This window comes from Solanum verrucosum, unplaced genomic scaffold (assembly GCF_900185275.1).
Source record: "Solanum verrucosum unplaced genomic scaffold, falcon-dt-bn FXZP01000137.1, whole genome shotgun sequence".
Lineage (NCBI taxonomy): Eukaryota > Viridiplantae > Streptophyta > Magnoliopsida > Solanales > Solanaceae > Solanum > Solanum verrucosum.
The window spans coordinates 134208-157494 of record NW_026020405.1 but is presented as its reverse complement, the minus strand read 5'-3'; the positions used below and the strand labels follow the sequence as shown (position 1 = coordinate 157494).

At 34.8% G+C, this 23287-nt stretch overlaps 2 protein-coding genes and 1 long non-coding RNA gene across 6 annotated transcripts; 1 reads left to right on the top strand and 2 right to left on the bottom strand.

Moving 5' to 3' along the window:
* Nucleotides 1-3040: 3040 nt before the first annotated feature.
* Nucleotides 3041-9085, top strand: LOC125840422 (uncharacterized protein At5g02240-like). Its single transcript, XM_049519402.1, has 7 exons — nt 3041-3326; nt 4879-5150; nt 5238-5274; nt 5357-5454; nt 6277-6338; nt 8394-8517; nt 8685-9085. The coding sequence occupies exons 1-7, from the start codon at nt 3125-3127 to the stop codon at nt 8802-8804; spliced, it is 915 nt and encodes a 304-aa protein (XP_049375359.1). The 5' UTR covers nt 3041-3124; the 3' UTR covers nt 8805-9085.
* A 2413-nt stretch (nt 9086-11498) lies between these two features.
* Nucleotides 11499-15125, bottom strand: LOC125840383 (scarecrow-like protein 9). 3 transcript variants are annotated; one of them, XM_049519353.1, is made up of 2 exons: nt 11939-14324; nt 11499-11780 (listed from the first exon to the last, which is right to left on the bottom strand). In XM_049519353.1, exons 1-2 carry the CDS (start codon nt 14218-14220, stop codon nt 11777-11779), a joined length of 2286 nt encoding a protein of 761 aa, XP_049375310.1. In that variant the 5' UTR covers nt 14221-14324; the 3' UTR covers nt 11499-11776. The 3 variants fall into 3 exon arrangements, with proteins under 3 accessions (XP_049375310.1, XP_049375309.1, XP_049375311.1); XM_049519352.1 differs by lacking the exon at nt 11499-11780 and adding an exon at nt 15094-15125 and having other exon boundaries at nt 11859-14250; XM_049519354.1 differs by lacking the exon at nt 11499-11780 and adding an exon at nt 14812-14923 and having other exon boundaries at nt 11859-14250.
* Nucleotides 15126-17282: 2157 nt separating this feature from the next.
* Nucleotides 17283-22152, bottom strand: LOC125840477 (uncharacterized). Of its 2 annotated transcripts, none has more exons than XR_007443732.1 (3): nt 21626-22152; nt 17810-18031; nt 17283-17339 (listed from the first exon to the last, which is right to left on the bottom strand). It is a non-coding gene; the product is annotated as an uncharacterized LOC125840477 (long non-coding RNA). The 2 variants fall into 2 exon arrangements; XR_007443733.1 differs by lacking the exon at nt 21626-22152 and adding an exon at nt 19361-19784.
* Between the last annotated feature and the right edge of the window lie 1135 nt (nt 22153-23287).

Sequence of the window (23287 nt, the reverse complement as noted above, 5' to 3'; positions counted from 1 at the left end):
AGTTCAATTATTAATTATTCCAAAGGATAAAGCTTTGCATCTCTTTCAGTATGATGTTAGTGGGGGCTATAAACCAACCATAGCCCACATATTTTATAAGGTGTTTACAAAAATTGTATTATTATCCAAGTAACTCAAAAAGATTAGATTAAAGATCTTACTAAATTGAAAGATCCCTATAACGTCGTTTGTCTGGATACGATATAATATGTTATCAACAAGATAACTTAGTTGTTATTTTAAAATGTTATCAACAAGATGGCGTAACGCATCAAACATGATTCACGTGGGATGGATATTGATACTAATACGTTATTTACAAATATAACAGATTATGATTAAGATGTATAATCAATCTGGCATCAGCACAATAGTGTGGCTTGGAATTTTTTGTTATTTTCAAGATTGTGACTAATTGACATGTTGTGTAATTATAGGTTTGATGGGGTACAGAATGATGTCATTTAATGGCCTGCCATTTCCATGTGAAGCCAAACTGATATTATTAATAACAACTATATGTTTGATTTAACAAAACCTAGTTTGAAGCCTATGTCGATGGATTGCAACTAGGCCAGAATATCATAATCCTCGATCTTTATATTTTCTTATTTAGAAACATATTCTTGATGAGCGGCAGATATATCATGTCGCCGTGCGTAATAACTTCTTTTTAATTACTCCTCGACCTATACCCTTTCCTCTTCTCAAACATACCACCACCAAATTCTCGCACTTCATTACTAAGGCATTTGTTTATTTTCTTTAGAAACTCGAATCATTTCAATCTCACTTTAGGCATTTGGTTCCATATGTATAAATTGATGTTAATACAACTTTTAAGTTATTAGCATACCATACGTTTATATTAACTCTATATGTGATGCATTAACCCAAAACTATCATTAATATACCATAATTTTTGCTACTATATATCATCAATAATCAATATACTATAAGATTTATCATATTATGTTTATACTTACAATAAAGTTCCATTTGATATATTATTATTTTTTTGGCTTTGGGTAGATGGGGGTGGCAGGGTGAAGGATCATGTTTTGGGTGGGATTGCGTTTATTTCTTTTGTCTCATTTTTCTTTTTATATTTTAAATTTTTATATGGAGGATAGATTATTAAATAAAATTTCTATTTTGATGGGATTGAAATTTGGATTTCGATGATATTTAAATCGTTGTATTTTATCATGACTTTGCTTTACTATTATTTTATTTTCTTGATTTTGAATGAACTGTCCCTTAAATGGATTGATGTTTAATTTGTCTCTTTGATTTTCAAGTATTTATTAAATTTATTGTATGTTGTCTTCACTTATTCAATAAAAAAATGTGGATAAAAGTAGGGAAAATTGTATGAAATAGTAAATTATTAATTCAAATTAAATGTTATAGTCATAGTTTATTTTATTTGTAATTTGCCGCAAACATCCCATGTTTTGCCATATGGTTTGGTATACAATTTGTCACTTTCGGTATACAATTACCCATTCGGTATACAAATGTATAAAATGCGTTTGTGTTTGTATAAAGCGAGAGAAAAATGTATATACAAATACAAATACATATATTTTCGTCCTACACACTTATAATTATACAAATACAGATCTTATTATACAAATTACAATGTATAAATGAATTTATACAAAACTGAACAATTTGTAAAAAATTAGATGTATCTAGCGAATTATACAAATCAAAAACTCCATAGCAAACATAAAATTTGTTATGGAACGCAATTATGCAAACTATAGCTATTACAAACAAATATGATTTGTATGTTTGCTATGTGTGAAAATTGCTCATAAAAGTACTCTTACATTTTCACGGAATATAACTATCCTTAAATTATGACCCACACGACTCGGTTGCTAAAGAGTTACACCCGCTTAGGTATACGTTTAATTGTCAAAGAGACAAAAATTAAAAATCAACTCATTTCAAGAATAATTTATCCAATTTTATGTTGATTCATGTATTTTTTTTCTCTCTAAAAAGGATAGATAATAGATGTCTAAAACGCATAAATTCAATTTATGAACACTCCTACAATTTCTGACCCTACAATGACAAAACCTAGAAAGCTACTCTTTTTTCCATGTCCCGTGGTTTGAAACCGTGTAGCCTCTAGCTAGGAAGTCTTGGATATGTATATTATGTAGGTGAGAAAATCGTCTGTGACTAGCTATCCTTATTCTCCTAAAATACTACACAATTTATGTCTTTTTCTTATTTATTTTTTCATTTTTTTACAAATTTCAGAAATTATGCCTTATATGACTTCGATTTCTAAAGACTTATGCCTTATTAGGTATACATTCATTTTTTTAAAAGAGGAAAAAACACTCATTTCAAGAAAAAATAATGCAATTATGTTCATTCATGGACTACCTTCTCTTATTCCTTAAATTTAGGTGATAATTTTTTAGAAATGGTTAGTTTTGGACATGTTGTATACACTCAAAAATACAAATATATATTAGTTGTATGTGTGACATTTCGAGGTGATGATTTTAAATGTATCGTTTATGCTAATATAATTCAATATATCTAATGAAACTATATGTGCTGATACAATTAGGTTGAACAAATATATACAGTTTATCCTGTAAAGTTATATATATTAATGCAACTACCAAATGTAATGTATCCAACAAAATTAAACAAATAAATATCGTTGGATAGAACGAATAGATATAACTCCAATATCATAGCTATGAATCGTAACTAAACAATATGTAACCACTAATTATAATCATACATGGAAATACTGACTTCTAATGAATATTGACTCCCTATAGTGAATATGGTAAGAAAGAGGTGTATAACTATTACCTTTTTCTTTCTGTGAGCGAGAGGAGAAGTGTTGTTTGCCGACGAACGTAGAAGGTCTTTAGGCCCAATGATAGGGTGGGACTCCAACCCCATCAGGTTTACTTTATAGGCCCAACAAGTAGACCATAAAACCCCTATGAGAAGTTGATAAGGTGACATGAAAATCTGACAAATGGATAAGAAAGTTTACAAAAATCCCAACTAACTTAATACTGTAATAAGTTCACACACAACATTTGATTCACTAAAAAAAACAATCTTTGCTATAAAAATGGCTGCCATGACACGTGTATCTCCTTACCAATGCCATAAATTAAGTAGACTTCCAGAATTGTCTTCTTCACTTGTAAAAACTACCTCATCATTTGTTTCATTTCCACAGAAAAACAAGAAATTTTGCAGGTTCTCAGTGTTGGCAATGGCTGATTTGAACACAAGCACTGTTCTTGTTACTGGTGCTGGTGGAAGAACTGGTAAAGTTACCTTTTTTATGCTTTTGGGGGGTTCTTGATTTTGATAATCTTTAATGAAATTGTGTTAGGTTGAGTGTTTTTTCCTTTTGGAAGTAAGAAGGGGTTTAGAGCAATGGTAAAGTTGTATTGTATCTATAGGTTACGGATTCGAGTCACGGAAGCAGCCACTAATTCGTGTATTAGGGTAGACTGTCCTTGGACATCTTGGGGTGTCCAGGCTAACCCGGAATGCTTTATGCACCAGGCTGCCCTTTTTAATGTGGAGTACTTCTGTAACTACTGATATTTTGTGGCTATGGGGTGTGAATTAAGTATAAAGATTATATTTTTTTTTCCAAAAATTGTTTATGTAGTTTTTAGGGTGCTAATTCTTGGGGATTCTATTTATAATTTTGGATTTTGGGGAAGTAATGTGGGATTGAGGCATTGGAATTTGTATGAGTGTGATAATAATGAGACCTAGCTAAGGCATTGGGAAAAAATTGTGGAGAGGAGATTAACTGATACATTTATCGTGGTGCTCGGGCTAGCTTGATCGTACCTTGACTAATTCCATGCAGTACCTGGAAGGAATGGGATACCTGTTACCTTCTGCTAGTACAGGTACCTAGTAACTCTATCCAGCAAGGCTGGAACAGATGAGAAGAAATCAGTAGTGTTTTGGCAAGCGGATTTGAACTTGAGTCCTCATGGTTCTCAATCCACTTTATTGACCATTAGAACACATCTTTGGATGCAGATCAGTGAACACATCTTTCTAGACAGGGGCAGACCTAGAGGTTGCCGAGGGGTTTCACCCGAACCCCTCGGCAAAAAATTATGTTGTATATTTAAGGTATTTTAAAGAATTTTTATGTCTATATATTGATTTTGAACCTCCTAAATGTAAGATTAGAGGTTGGCTTAGTGGTTGAGGGGTTCAAAACTAACCGTAAGGTTCCAAGATCAAATCTTAGCTATGTTGCTCGGACTCTTCAAAAATGCCAACGGGTGCGTGTCGGATTCGCCAAAAGTAGTGTATTTTTGAAGAATTTGAGACGGGTGCGGCATCAAAAGTGAAGAGTCCACGCAACGAAGAATCTTAGGCACTGCTTTTTTTTTTCTGAACCCCTTAATGGAAATCCTGGATCCGCCACTGGTTCTAGAAGATAAGGCTTTTATTTTTTTCCCCCTTTCAAAAAGAATACTCTACAAGAAGAGATATGAGCTCAGGTGGTCAGATTCTCATAGCTTGTGCGCTCTAAAACGGTAAAACCAAATTTTGTTGGTCTGTTGGTTATTTATCATCATATTTCAATTGGTTGTTTGTTAAATAAACACATGACTGAACTTGAAAATGTTTAAGAACTTTCACACAATGACTTAATTGGAGATACAACTTTTGTCGGAATTTTCTTTTCTGTTCTTGGGCTTCTTGGTAAGTGACTAATGCTAGAATCGATCATGTCAAGTGGCTGTGAGCTTTATAGTATGATGTAAGTTGAGATATTATTGTTCCTAACATGATCAACAATTCTGCTGAACTTTTATTGATACATTGTTCAAATTGTAGGATCAATTGTCTATAAGAAGTTGAAGGAGAGGTCAGAGAATTATACAGCTAGAGGATTGGTTAGAACAGAGGAAAGCAAACAAAAAATTGGTGGTGCAGATGATGTTTATATTGGTGATATTAGGAATACCGAGAGTCTTGTTCCTGCTATACAAGGTATTGATGCTCTTGTTATTCTTACAAGTGCTGTTCCAAAAATGAAACCTGGGTTTGATCCAACAAAAGGTGGAAGACCTGAATTCTATTTTGAGGATGGGGAAAATCCTGAACAGGTACATCATGCTTTGGGTACTCATATCCGTCCTCGGGTTCTTAGTTGTTGTTGTCTGACACAAAATTTACTGACTTTGTATTTTTAGGTAGATTGGATCGGCCAAAAGAACCAAATAGATGCTGGTATGGAATAATCTTGGGCAGTTCTGGTACTTAGAATGCACTTCTATCTGCTTATCTAAGATATACACTATGCATTTTACAGCTAAAGCTGCTGGTGTGAAGCAGATCGTGCTAGTTGGGTCAATGGGAGGGACAAATCCTAACCACCCCTTGAACAGTTTGGGGAACGGGAATATATTGGTTTGTAACTTGATTCTTTTCCTTGATCTTTTTCCCGCAAAAGTACTCTCTTTGCTTTATTTCTACTGCCATTTTGATGGCCACAGTGCCTGAACATTTCCACAGCTGCAAAAATATTGTGGCTGCATGCATACTGTTACCTGTTCCATCTTTCTACAAGTTTTTGTTTCTCATAGTCGAGTATCAGAAGCTATTTGAAGTCATATTAGATGTAATATACTCCCACTCCCCCACATTTCAATTTGTTTGACTGTTTTTGATTTAGTACAAAGTTTAAGAAAGTAAAGAAGACTTTCGAATCTTGTGGTCTTAAAATAAAGATATGTAGAGTGTACAAAAATGTCTTTCAATCTTGTACTCTTAAACATGTCATCTTAAACATGTCATGTGAAAAGTTGAAATTAGTGATTTGTTAAAAAGGAAAAGAGACATTCATTTTGAAACGGACTAAACAGTAAAAGAATACGGATTAAAAGAAAAGTAAGACAAGCAAACTGAAACGGAGGGAGTATATTTTTATAATAAGTGCATTCCTCAATGATGCTGCCATTGCATTAACATATTAGATGTCATAACTTATATAGATGTTACCTTGGTCCTATGCTTGCATCTTAGGAGAGGATAATTATTTTCCAGTTATGCGTGTTTGGAAAAGAATGTAACTTCAAGGGATTTAATAATATTACATTGCTGACTACTGACAAACTTTTTATTTGGATGATGCTTGATTAGTTTCTCACTGTTACGTTTCGACTTTCTTTCTCTTTTGGGAATTATTGTCATTCATAAATTCTGGCAGACTAACTTTTATGAAGGTTACAGATTTGGAAGAGAAAGGCAGAACAATATTTGGCTGACTCTGGAATTCCATATACAATTATAAGGTTTGTTCAATGCTCATATCTGTATCAATATTCCTTTGTGGCCGTATAAATATGGCAAAAGCATTGAATGTTCATTTATAATAACCAAAGGTTCTCTTAATAGATATTTATGCCATAATAGGTGTGAAATAAACCAAAAAATGTGAGTCACACTATCCTACTAGTATAGTAAGTTTTTTAGAAGCTTTTACTTTTAACCAGTTTGTAGGTATATTCTCTAAGGCTTGCAAATGTGTTTCTTTTAATCGGCAAAAGGATTTGCATATTTGAAAGAAATATGAAGCAAATTTGGGAAATGAATTAGTAGTTGAAAAATAATTCTGTTGAGCCAAAATAATGCTGGGTCAGGAATATATAGTACTGTGATAAGGAAAGAGGATGGCTTTATGATGGCCGTGACGGGAGAGGGTGTGTGTGTGTGCTGATGAGGACGGGTCAAAGAGAATGACTGACAAGCATCTAAGCTGCCAAGCTTCTGAAAAAGGTGTATATGATACCATAGGCAAATCCCACATCAGAAAGGCAGAGAAGAGTAAAGCGCTATAAGAGCACAAGTTCACACGGTCGACGCTTTTGGGCTCGTTGCTGGTGTAGCCCAAGGGACAAATTTTTGAGATCTGTTGGGTCAAAGCAGACAATACGTGCGATGGGCTTGGACTGTTATACATATGGTCTCAGAGCCAAACGTTCGCAATACGATGTGGGGCATACCTCAGCAAGGATGTTGTGTTCTAAAGGAGGGCCATATGACTCCCATGACGGAAATTGGGTAAATGGAGGGCAGGTCAAAGAGAAGGATTGCTAGGCTTCTAGGCTGACAGATTTTCGAAGGGGGCAGGGGAGAGATGTGTGAGCGCAAGTTAACATGGTATGCATTCTTTTGTCTCATGGTGGCTTAATCGAACAGCATAACTGAAGGAATAAATCTGTGAGAGTTGTTAGGCCAAAATGGACAGGCTTCGGGGCAAATGACAGTTTCTCTTTTCTTAGGGCTAAAATTTGTCCCTCAAAATACACTTGTGTGCAAATATAGTTCAATATGCTTCAAAGATAAAGTGAGAAAAAAAAAAACTTGACTACGTTATGCATACAAAACCAAATTCCTGAGCATTTACTAGGAAGAGCAGAGTATCTAACCTACTGAAGGAACCCACTAATATTTCTTGGTATGCTGATAAAAATATTTATGGAAGGCAGAAGAGATGGATTATTGTATAATTTGTTTGTAGCTTAATGTTGTCATCCTTCATCTCTATGGAGATCACACAATTCCAAAGAACACCCTTTGACCCCGGAGTTCCTTTCATTACATCTTTTAGAAAAGATCACCATTTATGATTTTAGTCAAGAACACTACTAAAAGGAAGGATGAAGAATGAAAAACGGTTAGTTTTGGCAGCAGTTAGCTCTCTCTCTAACTAGAAATTTGATAGGAGAAGCGCGAAAAGATACCTCAACTTGTCACCACTGTGTGAGTTGAACACCTCCAACTTACAAAATGATCATCTAGACACCTCCATAACTTATGTCCCACGTCAGCATCAGGTGTCCATGAGACATAGTAGGGACGAGGATGTGCATTCTCAACGTTGGAGTGTTTAGTTGTCAAGTTAAGGTGTCTATCTCTGTATTATGCCTTTATGTAATTATATTTTGGTTTTTCAATAAAGCTCCTCGCATGCGAGCCCAGTTCTTTTTCATTATACAAGCACTTGGAGATTATTTTTGAAAATGGATAAAGGTGAGACTTGAACTTAGAATCTTTGCCTACTCTCTTACCATGTTGAAGAGTGTGTCCAACTCGTTTAAAAGCTCAAACTGTTAGACAAAGTGTACTTTTATACTCAATTTTGATTTCAACTGGTGAATACAGAAAACTGTAGTTCTTCTTGGACAATACTAAATTCATCCAAGATTTATGCCCTCATTTTTATTATTATTCCACTCGCTTGTCAATTATTCCTGTGATGTGACCTCTATTTTACAATCATCCCAAATTTCATTTAAGATTTGCTGTTTGATCACTATTTTTATGCTTCTTCTTTTTTTTTTCAGGGCTGGAGGGCTACAAGATAAAGAAGGTGGTATAAGGGAACTACTTGTTGGTAAGGACGATGAACTTCTCGAGACAGAAACTAAAACTGTTGCTAGGGCTGATGTTGCAGAAGTTTGCATTCAGGTATATTAACGGCCTCAGATCTTTTTTGATTCTATATAGGTCCTTTGCTTTTACTTTGGTCTGCTTCAACGCTTCATGCTTTCATCAAACCTCATTCTCTAGAGCTTTGCTGCTTGTTTGCTCATCTTCTATGACTAAACTCTTTGAGGCATTTTGATGTTGAACAGGCACTGCAGTATGAGGAAGCAAAATTTAAGGCATTTGATCTGGCCTCAAAACCTGAGGGAACTGGCACTCCAACTAAGGACTTCAAGACTCTATTTGCACAAATCGCTACTCGTTTCTGATATACATCTCACTAGGACTATGTCCAAAATTTTCATCACTCTTTTCTGCCAACATTTGTTCAAAGGGGAGGCTATAAACTGAAGGTAGATAAGCATCTGAGTTTGGTTGTACGATTGCAGATCCCTCCCCGTTCCCCCCTGCGTAGCAGCTAACCTCATCGACACCATGGCATACTCAGAGATGACTTGCCCATAGTTCAATGATACAGTAGAGGGTTATGTTATGTGCCTCTCTTGATTTTTCTGATGTTTGGAAGGCAAATAACTCAATAAGCACTGTTTGCACTTGTGCCAAATGCAAACTACTATCTTATTATTACTTGCTTGCATTTGCATGCTTCACCAAATAATGTTTCAACTTTATGATTTTCATTTTATGCATCATTGATGGCAATCAAACTTATCTGGTGGATCAAGGCCATGATTTTATAATTCATATGCAAATGGTTCTCCGGGAGACTTGACGTTACTAGTAAAGTTGTGATCAGGAGGTCATGAGTTCGAGCCGTGTATAATAGATCCATGTGGTTTGACCCCTTCTTTAGATATTCCTATTATGTATAAATATTTCTTTGATTTTATTTTTTATTACTTATTTTCCATAAAAAAAAAAACATTTTTCTTAGTACCAAACTAACCCAAAGTCTTTGTTTTTTTTTAAAATATATGAACTTAATAAAATATGTAGATAGCTTAAGACAATTGTTTTGATATACATCTACAATTCTTTTTTTAATGGTTGTAAAATAAAAGTCACCTAATAAAGTCAGCATTATGAGCTTTACAAACATTTAAAACTTTTGTTTTAGCTAGCATATGATCTTTTACCAACAACCCAAATACTACCACCTTACATTTCGGAATCCATTCAAACAACTTAAAATTCATAACGTCTAGATTCTGAACAATCACAAATTATGAATGCATATATGCATAACAATAAGGCATACCGCCTTAGGATATTTTGAAGAGATTTAAGTAGCATGAAAATTGAAAATATGATTGATCTTTTTTAATTATTTCTTAAATTTTATTAATGGTAGGACTTTGAATAATCGTATAAACAAAGTAGAAAATTAGAGGAATAAATTATTTAAATTATTATTTATATTTATAATTTCTTAAGAAACTTGTAAGAAAAGTAGATAAACAAAATATTTATTAAATTTCACCTATCTTGAATTTTAAGAATAAACATATCTTATAAATTAACGAAAATAATATGTATTTATATTGGTGTTTATGGATGTTTTTTATTTTTGAATTTCATGATAGTATCAAAACTTATATAATTGTTGCCAAGATCATTGATGTTCTTTCCGTTAAATTTACTTATATATGGTTGATCTTTTTTAATTATTTCTTAAATTTTATTAATGGTAGGACTTTGAATAATCGTATAAACAAAGTAGAAAATTAGACGTGTTTTGAATAGCCACAAAAATAAATTAGTATATTCCTTAAACGATTAAAGTATTACTCTTTTACTATAACTATGAATATTAAATATTCTAATAAATAAAATATTAGACTCAGTCAGCTATATTAAGTACATCTTTAATTTGTTGATGTGTTATATTAAGTTCTTTAATATCTCATTGGTCAAAGAAAACATTTATTTTTTATATGAGAAATTATTGGGAAGCACTATGTCTTTATCAATGGCGTTTCGGCCGTTATTTGTGCTTATATCAACATATATTATATACACTAAAAAAAACATATTATATACTATGATTCTTTTTTTTTTTTTGCTGGTTTTGACTCTAATTTAAATAAAATAATAAGTCCCATCAAAGAGAATACCATGCATTGTGGTCCCTAAATATGAGACATTTCAAAACTTGATTCTCTCTTTTGAAATCAATTCTTTATTAGTAAGTCTTACTTCAGGAAAAAATGAACATTATCGACGGCAGATTCTGAATTTAAAGTTTATATAAATTTTTATATTAATTTATAACTACATTTATAGACAAATATTTAATACACATATACATTTGTGATATGAACAAAAATTACTGAATCGCCCTGAATCTATAGGTGCTTAGATTTGGTTTTACTTGTATATTAGTACAATGGGGCAACACTACATTATAAGGTATGGATTTGGACGAATCTATTAATTTTTGTTTAAATTATGTATTTATATTTTATTTTTTAAAATAAAAAATAATATATATATATTCAAAACTCGTAACTTTAAATTCTAGCTTTGCATCTGTCATGTACCTCAGTACATCTTCAACACAACCTCCACCGTTCTTTTAGTATTAATATTATACATAAATAGAGAAGAAACAAATCACAAGATAGGAAATCGAACCCCCGACAATAAGATGTAAATACAGCTAGTCAATAAGTTCTGCTCTCTGTCCCACAGATAAACGACATCACAATTTTCAAAGTTTTGTTATCAATTGGACTTAAAAGTCCCCACAAATATTTTTAATGCAATTTGTTAACAAGTCACATGGAAAATCTTGAAAGATTTTCTCTCATTTGAAAAAATGTTTAGTTTAAATCAATGTACTATTACTTGCAGTTAAATTACACATATAGTAAAAAAAAAATATTTACACTGTCAGCGTATATAACTTAACTTCAAATAGGGCTCCAAGTATATTGAACAAACTAACATATACTGCAAGTTCACAAAATTCCAGAGTACATATCTGATGCACACTGTGCAGTAATGGCTTGTCAGCTAGCTCTTCAACGAATGATTTTATGGCCTCGGTCATTCTTCTATGGAATATCGATTCAATCAACTCAACTCCTATGTTGTGTATGCTGATGATCATCACCAAGAACATGCACCGAAGCCTCGTCTTGTCTGATTATCAGATGGTTATTGAAGTGTACGCTGCAGCATTATAGCCCCGTCCATATTAGGAAACTCGACGAGTTTAGCAACCAAATGATCTTGTTGTTACAGTCTTTATTACTGTATCAAGACACTGAGAAGCCAGTTACCTGTGACATACATTGGCAAATTGTGTCAAATTTTAGAGTATGAGAAAAAAATGATACAAATACATCAAGAGCCTTACAAACTGTATTGCTGCATTTGATCTTCAAATATGTGGATGGACTTGGGATTCGAAAGTAAGAATGTGTTTCAAGTTTCTTACACAGGTTTCCAACAGGATAAGGCGTAAATTGTTCTTCCTTTCCACCCTAGCAACAACCACTGGCTATCTTCATCGATTACAAAGTCTCTATGATATCCTAACCTCACTTTCTGTATTGCCTTATTCACGAATTCCTCCCGGTCAAAAGGTATCTGCGTAAACCTTGCCCCCATAATACGAGCTTGCCACTGCTTGTATGTCTCTGGTCGTTCAACTCTTTCCCACCCCTCACAAGCTATGACATTCAGGGCTTCCCTCCCAAATATCTCTCTCTCAATTAATTGTCTTTCTGGAATCTCACGGGGAACAATAGTTTCAAGCATATCAAAAATTGCAGAAAAGTGGAATAAGGCCTCACGAAACCGTGTGACAAAAAATGGGGCACTATAGGCCCCATTGACAATACCATGGACGAAAATATCTGGATTGATCTTCCTTACGAGGTTGAGAACGACAGTTCTTGAACTTTCAACTGCAATAGTCTCATCATGCAGGTTCTTAAAACGATACAAGCAGTTGACAGCAAGAAATTCATCTTTGTCGAGTTTTAGATCCTCAACTGTAATGCTCTCCCATTTCTTTGCAATTGCATGGTATTCAAATGGAACATTAAAGGATCGAGCATAATCAGCCAAACGGCGACCTGTTTCCTCAATCCGTTCCGCTGGCCTGAAACCTGGTTGGGGAAACTCTATGCCAGTAATACGAAGCCTCGGTGGCCCCCCTTCTCTTTCTGCAATACGTTGGATGAATGTAGGCCATTGGAAACCATACAGGATGCCAAAGTCAATAACATGAACCCTTGTTGCATTCTCTGCCTTTATCATGATTGTCTTGTTTGAAGCAAAACTTGAGATCTTTCTGAATGGGCAAGATGCGAGATACAAATGGTAGGCCTTCAAAAGATCAGCTGCAGATGTTCGTTTATTGACAAGAGCTTTATATATCTGGCTACCAGTACCAGCCAAACGTGCCTCGAGACCATCTGCAAAGCAATGAGCCAATCTCTGGTTTCCATCTCCAAATGGGGATGAATGTTGTCTGATTTGTTTCAAAAGTTCATACGCAATCCTGGAATCGTCAGCAGCAACAGCCTGTGCGCAATTTATCATGAGAGTTCTCAAATCTATGACTTCCTTCTTTCCACCCTGTTTCTTCCCCCGGCCCTTTCCTCCTTTTGATCCTTTTGATATCTGCACTGTAATTTTGCTTTTAGCATTCCTCAGGTTTTGTTGATAAGCTTCTAGTGCTTCTCCTCCCTTCCCCATGCTATTCAGCAAGACGATATCAAACTCCTCCGATCGCAGAGTTGATTCAGTAAAAACTGCAGCCTGTTTACTACTCCTTTCTCCTTCTATATTATTATCACCCCTCAGAGGATTTTTCTTCCCTCTCGCCTCAGTTGGTGAAGTCTCTCCCTCATCCTTTTCCTCCACCTGAGCAGCTGCATAACCAGTTTGCCTTTGGGGCTCCCAAGATGGCAAGCCATTTATATCTACACTGTTCAACAACTTATTACTAGTCGGGAGGAACTTACTTGCTTCTTCAACTCCTTTCTGGAAGTTTAAAATAGATTGACTCTCATCATATATATCAGGAATATGAAAAGAACTAACAGGAGAGTCTAAGAATCCATCGACAACATTACTCCCACTATTTGATGAGCATACTGAAGAAGTATTATGAAATGAAAGGCCTTCGAAGTAAGAAGAATTGCAGTCAGTGGAAATGTTAACCCCCCTTGGATCGATTAGGTAACCACTACTGTCCCCAGTATTACTTGTGGAATTGTATATACTTCCTGCAAAGTAGTCATCAGGACTCTCACTGTTCCGATCAGTAAACAGGTTTTGCTCCGGTGATGGTGGATACTTCTTACCGAGGGCCTCGTAAAGTGACTTCTCTTTAGCTTGAAGTTCCAAGGACTCCTGAAGCATATCTGTCTTGTCCTCCATGTCTTCTTCCATTAGCATCCGATTTATATAGCTCAACACTGCATCTGAGAAATCAATATCTTCGTTGAAGTCGTTCTCAACGCCAAGGTCAGTTCTTGATTCTACATTAGTATGTAAATGGTCACCACTTATAAATCCAACAGCACCAAAATCGTGTTGGACAAAGTTATTTTCAAGTCTAGGACCATTGAGTAGATTCTGATCTGAATAAATAAGTCCAAATCTTGGTCCATTAATCATCCTCTGCTCTGAAGAAAAAGGTAATGGTTGGTTCCCAAATCGAAAATTATTCAAAGAACTCGGATGTCCATTAAGCCTCGGATCCATTTTAACCAAACCTCAAAGTCAATGATGTATCTGTGACAACCATATACAATTCCAAGCTCAAAAGTGGAACAAGCACAAGCAATATCTCTCAGAAAATAGCAAAAAGACATAAATTTCGACAACCCCATAGAATCAAGAAAACAAACAGCAAATTCAGCATATACAAAATTGAATCTTCATCACTATTTAACAAACTACCACAAGTAATATCTCTCAGAAAAGAAGAAGAAAAAAAAGCAAAAAAGACTGAAACTTTAACAACCCCATAAAATCAAGAAAGCAAACAGAAGATTCTGCATTAAAAATTAAATCTTTATCACAATTGTCAAAAAATAGCAAAAAAGACAGAAACATTAACAACCCCATATACAATCAAGAAAAGAAACAGCAGATTCTGCATTAAAAATTGAATCTTTATCACTATACAGACTGCCCACAAGTAAAATCTCTCCAAAAATAGCATAAAAGACAGAAACCTTAACTACCCCATAAAATAAAGAAAAGAAACAGCAGATACTGCATTAAAAATTGAATCTTTATCACTAATTAACAGACAACCCCACAATTAAAATCTCTCATAAACTTAACAACCCCATAAAATCAAGAAACCAAACAGCAGATCTTGCATTAACAGAATTGAATCTTTATCACTATATAAACAGGACCAGTCACTTAGTGAAATAGCCAGCAAAAACTTACACAAATTAACCAATTCTAAACCCTATAAATAGTCCATACTCAGTGACTTGAGCATAAAATTGAGCTCAAATTTTAACTACTTACTTTAAAAAATCAAGAAAAAAAACCATGTAAAGCAAAACAGAACTGTCTTAAAATAATATGAATATAAAAAAAATGAGAAAAAGGACATACCTTAAACCTATGGAGAAACAAAGAGAGAGAGAGAAATGCAGAAATGTGAGTATTATGTAAGATTCTTGTTTAAGAAAACAGGACAGATGGTAACCGGTAATAGCAAGTCATCAATCGTTGACATGGAAATCATAGGAGTCACCTTTCAAATGAAAAGCCTAGTGGTCTTATGGTTGTAAAGGATCCAAACACTTTTTCACATGATATATAAACGCGTCTCTTAAGTTGATTTTAATACTTAAATTTGTATAAAGTTGAATAAATAGATATAGGACATGAATTGCCACATAAGACGTCAGGTAGGATGCGTATGTCTATCTACTATTATTGATTTATTAAATCACTAAATCTTTGTAATAACTTACAACAATCCCGAATATTTTTATTTATAAAAAGAATAAGGATATGCATGATTTATAAGTGGTGATATCTTAAGATATTCCAATATCTTATTTATGATTTATGAACTATAATTTGTTCATTTGATATACTCTTTTTGTAAGACGATAAGAATTTGAGGGAATTTTGATGGTTTTCCCGAGTCATCTCGCATGTAATGTCATGAGGTGTTATTCACTTATGAAATTGATAACAAGGATACCATTGCAATGCAGTGAAGTAAATGCATTCCAATTATCATGAAGTGAGATCTCGAGTAAGTGTTTACATAATCTTCGTTTATCTGATGAAAAAATGAGTCTTCATTGATATCAACCCATTTAAAATTAGTGTAATTGAAAGAGTCGATCATGTAATAACACGAAATAAGAGAGCTAACAGTTTTACATAACAAAAATTAGTGTGCAATAGATAAACTTATCAAAATTAAAAGTTTGTTACATGATATTCAAAAACCAAAAAAAGTATAAAGTGTCTCGATCATATACATAAGCATACGCTAAATAAATGATTTTGGAGAGATCAAGCTTTCTGTATAAATAATTCCTTGTATCAAGGTATTATTTTCAGGCCACAATCCAAATGGTCCTTTGGATGTCCTAAATGGTAAGTTAGACCCTACATAGTCTATACATCGATAGTTGAGTAGCACTTCACCATCAGCAAACATATGTATCGGTCTGAGAAAAAACAAATCCAACAAATCCTTATCTTCTTGTATCGGTTTGAGAAAAAACAAATAATTATCTTGTATTGTATACGATAGTATCCAAGATTCCTTGACACTATAGTCCTTCATTAGCCACAACATGAAAGTAGACTCTCTCGGATTACTGTAAGCACAATGAGCACAATAAAAGCAAAGCTTTCCTCCCAATATTGAAACTCCATAATTGGTAAAATCATAGACTTTTTCCAACATTGGCTCTAGCAACTGCATCTTTCCGAACACCTCATCTGAAATACTAAATGTAACACACAAATTTTTTTTTGTACGTAACAAACCCAATGAAATGCTCCATGTAGAAATGCAAGAGAATCGACAGGAAGATTCAACGAAGGTTCAAAGCCACCTCAACATTTAATGTTATTTCTCCATGAACCACTTTTGAGTGCTAGAATTTCACTGCCATCAAAGTGAAACTTAAGGATTTTGTAGTCATCACTAGTTGAATCATATCCCAATCCATAAGAACAATGCTCTCTTGTGTATTCTAAACGTGGAAGTTCAATTGATTCTCTTGTAGAGGGGTTCCACACCAAAAGGCGGTCAGCAATTGAGAGAAGAACCAACCCATCGCAAGAACAATGCAACATACAAGTTGATGGTTTGCGATTTGAAGGAGAATCAAATTTTTCTATATCCTCAACAGCTGGTTGAACCAAAGATAAAGGAGAAGAGTATAAATTAAACTTGTTTTCCTCACCGACACGCCATAGACTAAGTCATTCATGACATGACTTTGATGCTTCATCTTAAAGTAAGGCTTAAAGATTAACGTCTTCCAAAAATTTGAAACACATTTAAATCGAAGAAGAGACCGCACGGGTAATCTTTTGAGGATGTCCACAATTATTTCTTCAGGGAAGTGAACTTGTTCTGTTCTTAAACAATGGTTAGGCCCATGTAGTAACCTGATGATTATCAACATCCATCAGCTTTCCCCTGCAAATTTAATTATTTTTTATAGTAGCATACATCTATCCAACAATTATATTCATCAAAACAATATAATACGATAGAATATAATACAATATGATACATCATGAAACAACGAGGGGGTACTGACCTATTCTTTTTGGTCATAGTTGGAGCTTCCTCTTCTCTCTATCTCTATTGCTTTGACCTATTCTTCAATTAGGATTTGGTGGGGTTCTTTTTCAACTAGTATGGCGTAATGAACGGTTAATATTTAAAAAACTTAATAAATTATTATCTTACTCTATGAGATCGTTGAATCTAATTGTTGAACCAAATTTTAATAAGATATGGAATATTTTTAAGAACAAATTATTAATGATACAATAACTTAAAGAATAACAAGATTTAAGACATGTAACAATATATTATAATTATAATTAAATAAATTAAAAGATATATCTAACGTGTCAAATTATTTATTTTCCAATTGATTATAGGTTCTTTATGTGATAATAATAATAATAAAAATAATAAATAAAAATATTCTTTCTCAAATTAAATAGCTATTGATTATCAAACTTTCTCAAAAGGTATTAGAAGTGTTTCAGGGACATTAATACCTTTTAAGACATTGACTAATATATTTAATAACAAGTGTTAAAAGTGGTTACTTACCAATTAATTTGCCCATCTGGTACCTCTAATCAGGAATGAGAATACACCATTAACTTGGCCATTATGGTGCTTTTGATCAATAATCTCCCAACAGTTCCAAAATTAGGTAGTGGAAATGTGAGCATGTGTTTAGCTTATCGTATCGGTTATTACTACAGTCCATGTCCACATTTATGAACATCCTTCATGAAATTTCCGGCTACGCCACTGATTCAGTGGATGCTGCAATTACAACCAAAAAAAATGACCTCAAAAAAAAAGCACATGTGGATATTGTTCATGTCAAGTTTGACAATATTCCACCAACAGAAAAGCAAATTGAAGGTAAAAATGATTACCGTTTCATGTGGGCGAGGATCCAATTTTCGTCAACCAAATCAAGATGACAAATGCATGTACTCAATGCAGAATCATTTATTTTTCCTTTTGGCTTTTGGAGTTAGGAGATAGCTATTGATTTAAGTGGTTCCACAGTGATGGTAATCTAAATCTCTTTCCAGAAAGACTAGTAAAACAAAAAAAACAAAAAAAGCAAATGGACAAAGTTAAGAATGAGACTCAGATTTTCGCCTATTTAATCAAAGAAAAGGAAGAGCAGAGTTTGAACAGTGCCCTGGCTGCAAGCAACAGTTGCCTTATAAGACCTTCCGATTGAACTCGCAAGCCAGGCTACGAATCAACTCTAATTTTCTTCACTTTCATTTTCATTATGAATAATCTTCACTGCCTCGGAAACTTGGAGCGTTCAAGATTAAAACAAGACATCAAAGTTTGAATATGTGGAAAAATGCAGCAACAAATCTTGATAAAAAAAGTAAAATACAGCAACATTAATATACGGATCCTCAATATTCACTTCCATTCCCTTTGGCCTTGTCTCATATCAGTATGTACCTAACAATTTGGGGAAATTGTATAGATGGATGCATAAAAAGTTTCTTTCTCAAAGGGATATGATCTGATCGTACCAAGAATGAAAGAGAAAGACTAAATATTGTAGAACTATACTTTAAACAGAAAAGAGGCTCAGATTTGAGTGAAAATCAATCAGAAAAAAGAGCCAATCCACCATGGGTGCAAAAAGCATCCTCACAAATTCCCCTGCCGTTGTCTAGACAAGATATAAATCAGTTCAAAAATCTGATTTTCGAACTTCTTGGAGAATATCATCACAGCCTTATTCAAAAAGTTTAGTTCGGGGTTTTCCACAAGTTAAAGGGGCAAAACATATATTTTCCTTTATTATTACCATAATCATGGCAATCATATCATCAATATCATGAAGAGCATTCTGCTAATTGAAAGGGCTGTTAAACTTTATATTTATAACAAAAGCGTAGGATAATTCATTGGCAAAATTGAACTTAGGAGAAAGAGTTAACCGCCCTTAGAAAATCTCTACCATTCCCGAGTTCAATAAAAAGCCTCATTCTCTAAACAAAACAGATACTTGGGAGGCTCAGATTTTATTTTTTCTCAGAAAAAGCTAAACTATGCCATGGCTGCAAGCATAATAGCCTAGTGAGATGAAAACCAATATGGTTCTCTCACCTCACAGACCCTTAGAGCTGCCACACCAAGTTACAACAAAGTTCAACTATATGGTTCTTAAAGAATGAACATCTTCATTGCCTCATTGAATGTATTCTATGTTGCTCAGACTGAACCCTATAGGGTATTCAGGTTCCTGAGAACCCGCATTGAGTTGAGTGACCAACTGAGAAATTTACCATCGACTTTAGTGCTCATATTTTGTTGTATATGAACATGCAAAGAGAAAGGGCCAATGCCATGGCTGCAAACGCCAGTTTACAGATGACGTCATACCGGGTTGCCCTGCCAAGATACAGGTCAGATTTTCTCAATGCATTAAAGTAACAAGTTTTTGCATGGACTTCCCCAAAATCAGGAGCTCTTGTTTCTGTATAAGTTTGGAGAACCTTTTGTCTCGCTCAGCATAAGTTCCATAGGAATTAAGTTATGCAGCATAAGTTCCATAGGAATTAAGTTATGCAGCATAAGTTGGGTAGCATAAAGAGCCTCATTCTTTCACACAAACAGATTTGGGAGGCTCAGATTCGGCTTTTCTCAAACATAAGCTAAACCCCACCATGGCTGCAAGCTTAAGGAGTCTTTGTGAGAGGCAGAAACCCAAATAGCTCCAATATCTCACAAGACCCCCCAAAAGATGCCAAGCCAAGATATAGTGAAGCTCAACCATCTGATGAGTAAAGAATGAAAATCATCACAGCCTCATTATGGGCCTCATGTCGAAAGTCTTATTACATGTAGAAATGACACAAGGTAGCCACTTTCCAGACCATAATGGGATCACATTTAAGTATGGTGTTGTACACAAGGTAGCCACTTTAGGGCTGATTCTACTACAACAAACAAAGGATTTTGTGGCAATGATATAATCGCTACTAGAATATATTTAGCGGCAATAACATATATGAGTATTTATAAACATCACTCTATATAAATGTCACTTAAGACTTTAGCGACTTTAGATGCAATGGCATTAACTTAATTTGCAGCTAAATGTTTTTGCAGCAATAAATATTGTCAGTAAGAGAAAATTCTATTGACACAAAATGTCTCTTTTATTGTAGTGAACACTAAAACATTTTCCTCCATAGCAAATACACCCATAAGTGACAATTGAGGCTCAGATCCATCTTATACTCGGGCAAAGAAAGTCGGAGTCCGGTCACGCCATGGCTGCAAATATTCCCAAGTTGCATGCAACAAAATCACAGGCATCCAGGTCATTGCCCCGCCAAGATACCGGCCAGGTACTCTCAATGCTCAATTTCTAGCTAAAGAGGATAGATTGAAAGATCATCATTGCCCCGATAAGGGACCATTTTTGACATTTTCTCACGATGTGGTTTTTGTGTGTGTGTGTGTATACATAGGGTTTTTTCATCATTTAGGTTCAGAACTCTTCGAGTCCTGGGACATCCAGTTGGACTAGTTGGAAATTGAGGCTCAGATCTGCAAAAAATTGGGGCAAAGAGAAGGCAACAACCGCCATGGCTGCAAAAGAACCAGTTGCATGTGAAAGAGAAGACTCTATCACAAGCCATCCGGATTTGCCATGCCAAGATACGGGTCAGATTGTCTCCATGCCCCAAACAATAAACATCAGCCCAAATTAGCAAATATCATCACTGCCTAAAAATGGGAACTTTTCCAGAAGAGCCCGTTTGAACAACCTTAACAAGAAAATTTTAACAAGAGCCTGTTAGGATTGGACTGCTTTTTAGTAGCTTTAAAGCATAAGCCGACCTTAGCTCAGAGGGTCATTTGCACTTTTGTCCTGCCACCCTTAAAGAACTTATGACCATGCAACTAAATGTAGCTCAGAATAATCAGAAAATTGAATAGTACAACTTTCATCAGCATCACATTGCCACCATTGAAGGCAATGACAACAAACATCGTTTCTTTTTTCCACTTTATAGAGGGTTGTTAATTTGGTTAGAAGAGAAATCACAGGCCAATCAGAGAGGGCAACCACCCTCCAAAGAACTTCCCTTTTTTCTCCTGTTGGCCTCATTCTTCATACAGGGCTGAGCTTCCATTACTGGATCATTCACACATTTGCCCCTATTTTGTGTTGGTCTTTAGTTTATGCATTCATAACAAACAACTTTATCGCGAGACAGAAGTTAATATTTTCGTATAATTTCAGTTTCTAAAGAACTTATATCCCCAAAACATGCAATTTTATACCCACCCTTAAAATCTAGGAAATTACATAGCTTAAAGGAGTGTTAACTAAGAGCAAAGAAGAAATCATTGACATACCGGAGATGAAAAAAAAATCCCCATTTTCTCCGATTGCCTCAGTCTTTTGAGCTAAAATGAACTGGGTTTCCGTCAGAATTCGAAAATGAGGCTCAGATCTGTGTAAAATGGGGGCAAAGAGGAGAAGAAGACGACAACGCCATGGCTGCAAAAACAAATGAACCGGTTTTGCATGATTCGGGTTTTGCCCCGCCAAGATACGAGTCGGGTTTTCTCCATGCCCCAAATTTCAGCCCAGAATCATCACACAGCAATGTCATCACTGCCTCTTTCCATCTTTTCTACAGCAATTTGTGGACATTTTGCAAAACCAAGTAAAAATGGAACGAAAGAAGTAATAATTTTTTTTTCTTTTTTTTGGAATTTTCATAAGGAGGGTTGTTTGTTTGTTCGGACAGAGAAATCATAGGCCAATCAGAGATGGCAACCATCCTCCATGAAATCCATTTTTGTGTTCTCTCAGTTGGCCTCATTCTTCATTCTGGGCTGAACTGATTCTCATTTTCTTCACTAAAAGACTCTTTATATAGATAGAGAGGCTATAGAGAACATAAGTTGCTATAGCCCGAGGCGGAGCTAGGTGGGGGTTAATGGCTAATTTTTTCGTAGATTCTATATTTGTACTGAAAATGAAATAAATATATATGTAAAATAACTTGTAAACCCCCAATAAAATTGATTAACGGCTCAATGATAAGGAAGGAGCATACTTGTATAAGGAAATTTACAATCTCTGAACTCCTAATCCTGACTCCGCCTCACGCTATAACTAGCACCAGGTTGTTTTTTTTGTAAAATGAGCTCATTCCAATTCTCAACAAATGATAAAGTTTCATGATCCTGAGTACCTTTATATTTGTTCTTTTGTTAATGGTAACATTTGTATTATATCAACCAGCACAAGGGTGTGCTGAGGCTTCTGTACATATTTCAAAAATAAAACAGAAAAACAGCAACTAAACATCTCTTGTTCATTTTACAAGAAACCTCTAATGTTTAGTATGGAATCATAATCATTTTCCACATCTTTCTTTACAACAAAAATGAAAAAGCAGTATACAGTTCAGCTTCATCTTCTGGATGGAGCTGCTTCTCTTCAAAACGCCAAGCATTCCTCTACTTTCGAGCTTATCCACCATATACAAGCTGGTAACAAGTTCCGCCTTTTCTTCTGCCTAGCATAGCTGCTCACATTGTTCCAACAACTCAAAAGTATCTATTGTCGACTGTGGCATAGTCCATCTAACTTTAGAGCTGCTGGAAAAGAAGAACGAAAAAGGTAGACGAAACACCAATAGACACAAGATGCAAAAAGGCGTACAGTAAAACATAATTTTCAGTCCAAGACTTGACCATTAATACTAGTAAGAATGTCTAAGATTTTGTCCACTGCAAATCCACAAGCTGAAAATCAAATCTATAGATTGTTTTGATAAGATTTGAGACTCATAATAAGCAATTGATCTCAGACATTGAGTTCTTCAACACTTCCACGGCTGCAAACCCATCAAGATGCAGAGGTAAAACAATAACACCCAAGTCCATCTGATCAGTAAAACTAACCATTACATCCGTGTTATTTTCCCTTTTCCAGCACATCGTTGCATGGTTTTGCTGTTGATTTGCCATGGAAATGCAACCTTAGAGGAGCAGAGTATAACA

Coding starts and splice junctions, on each gene's coding strand:
- LOC125840383 (XM_049519352.1), bottom strand. CDS start 14,220: ATGGATCCGAGGCTTAATGGACATCCGAGTTCTTTGAATAATTTTCGA.
- LOC125840422 (XM_049519402.1), top strand. CDS start 3,125: ATGGCTGCCATGACACGTGTATCTCCTTACCAATGCCATAAATTAAGT. Junction 5,151..5,237: donor ATGGGGAAAATCCTGAACAG/GTACATCATGCT, acceptor TTGTATTTTTAG/GTAGATTGGATCGGCCAAAA. Junction 6,339..8,393: donor ATTCCATATACAATTATAAG/GTTTGTTCAATG, acceptor TTTTTTTTTCAG/GGCTGGAGGGCTACAAGATA.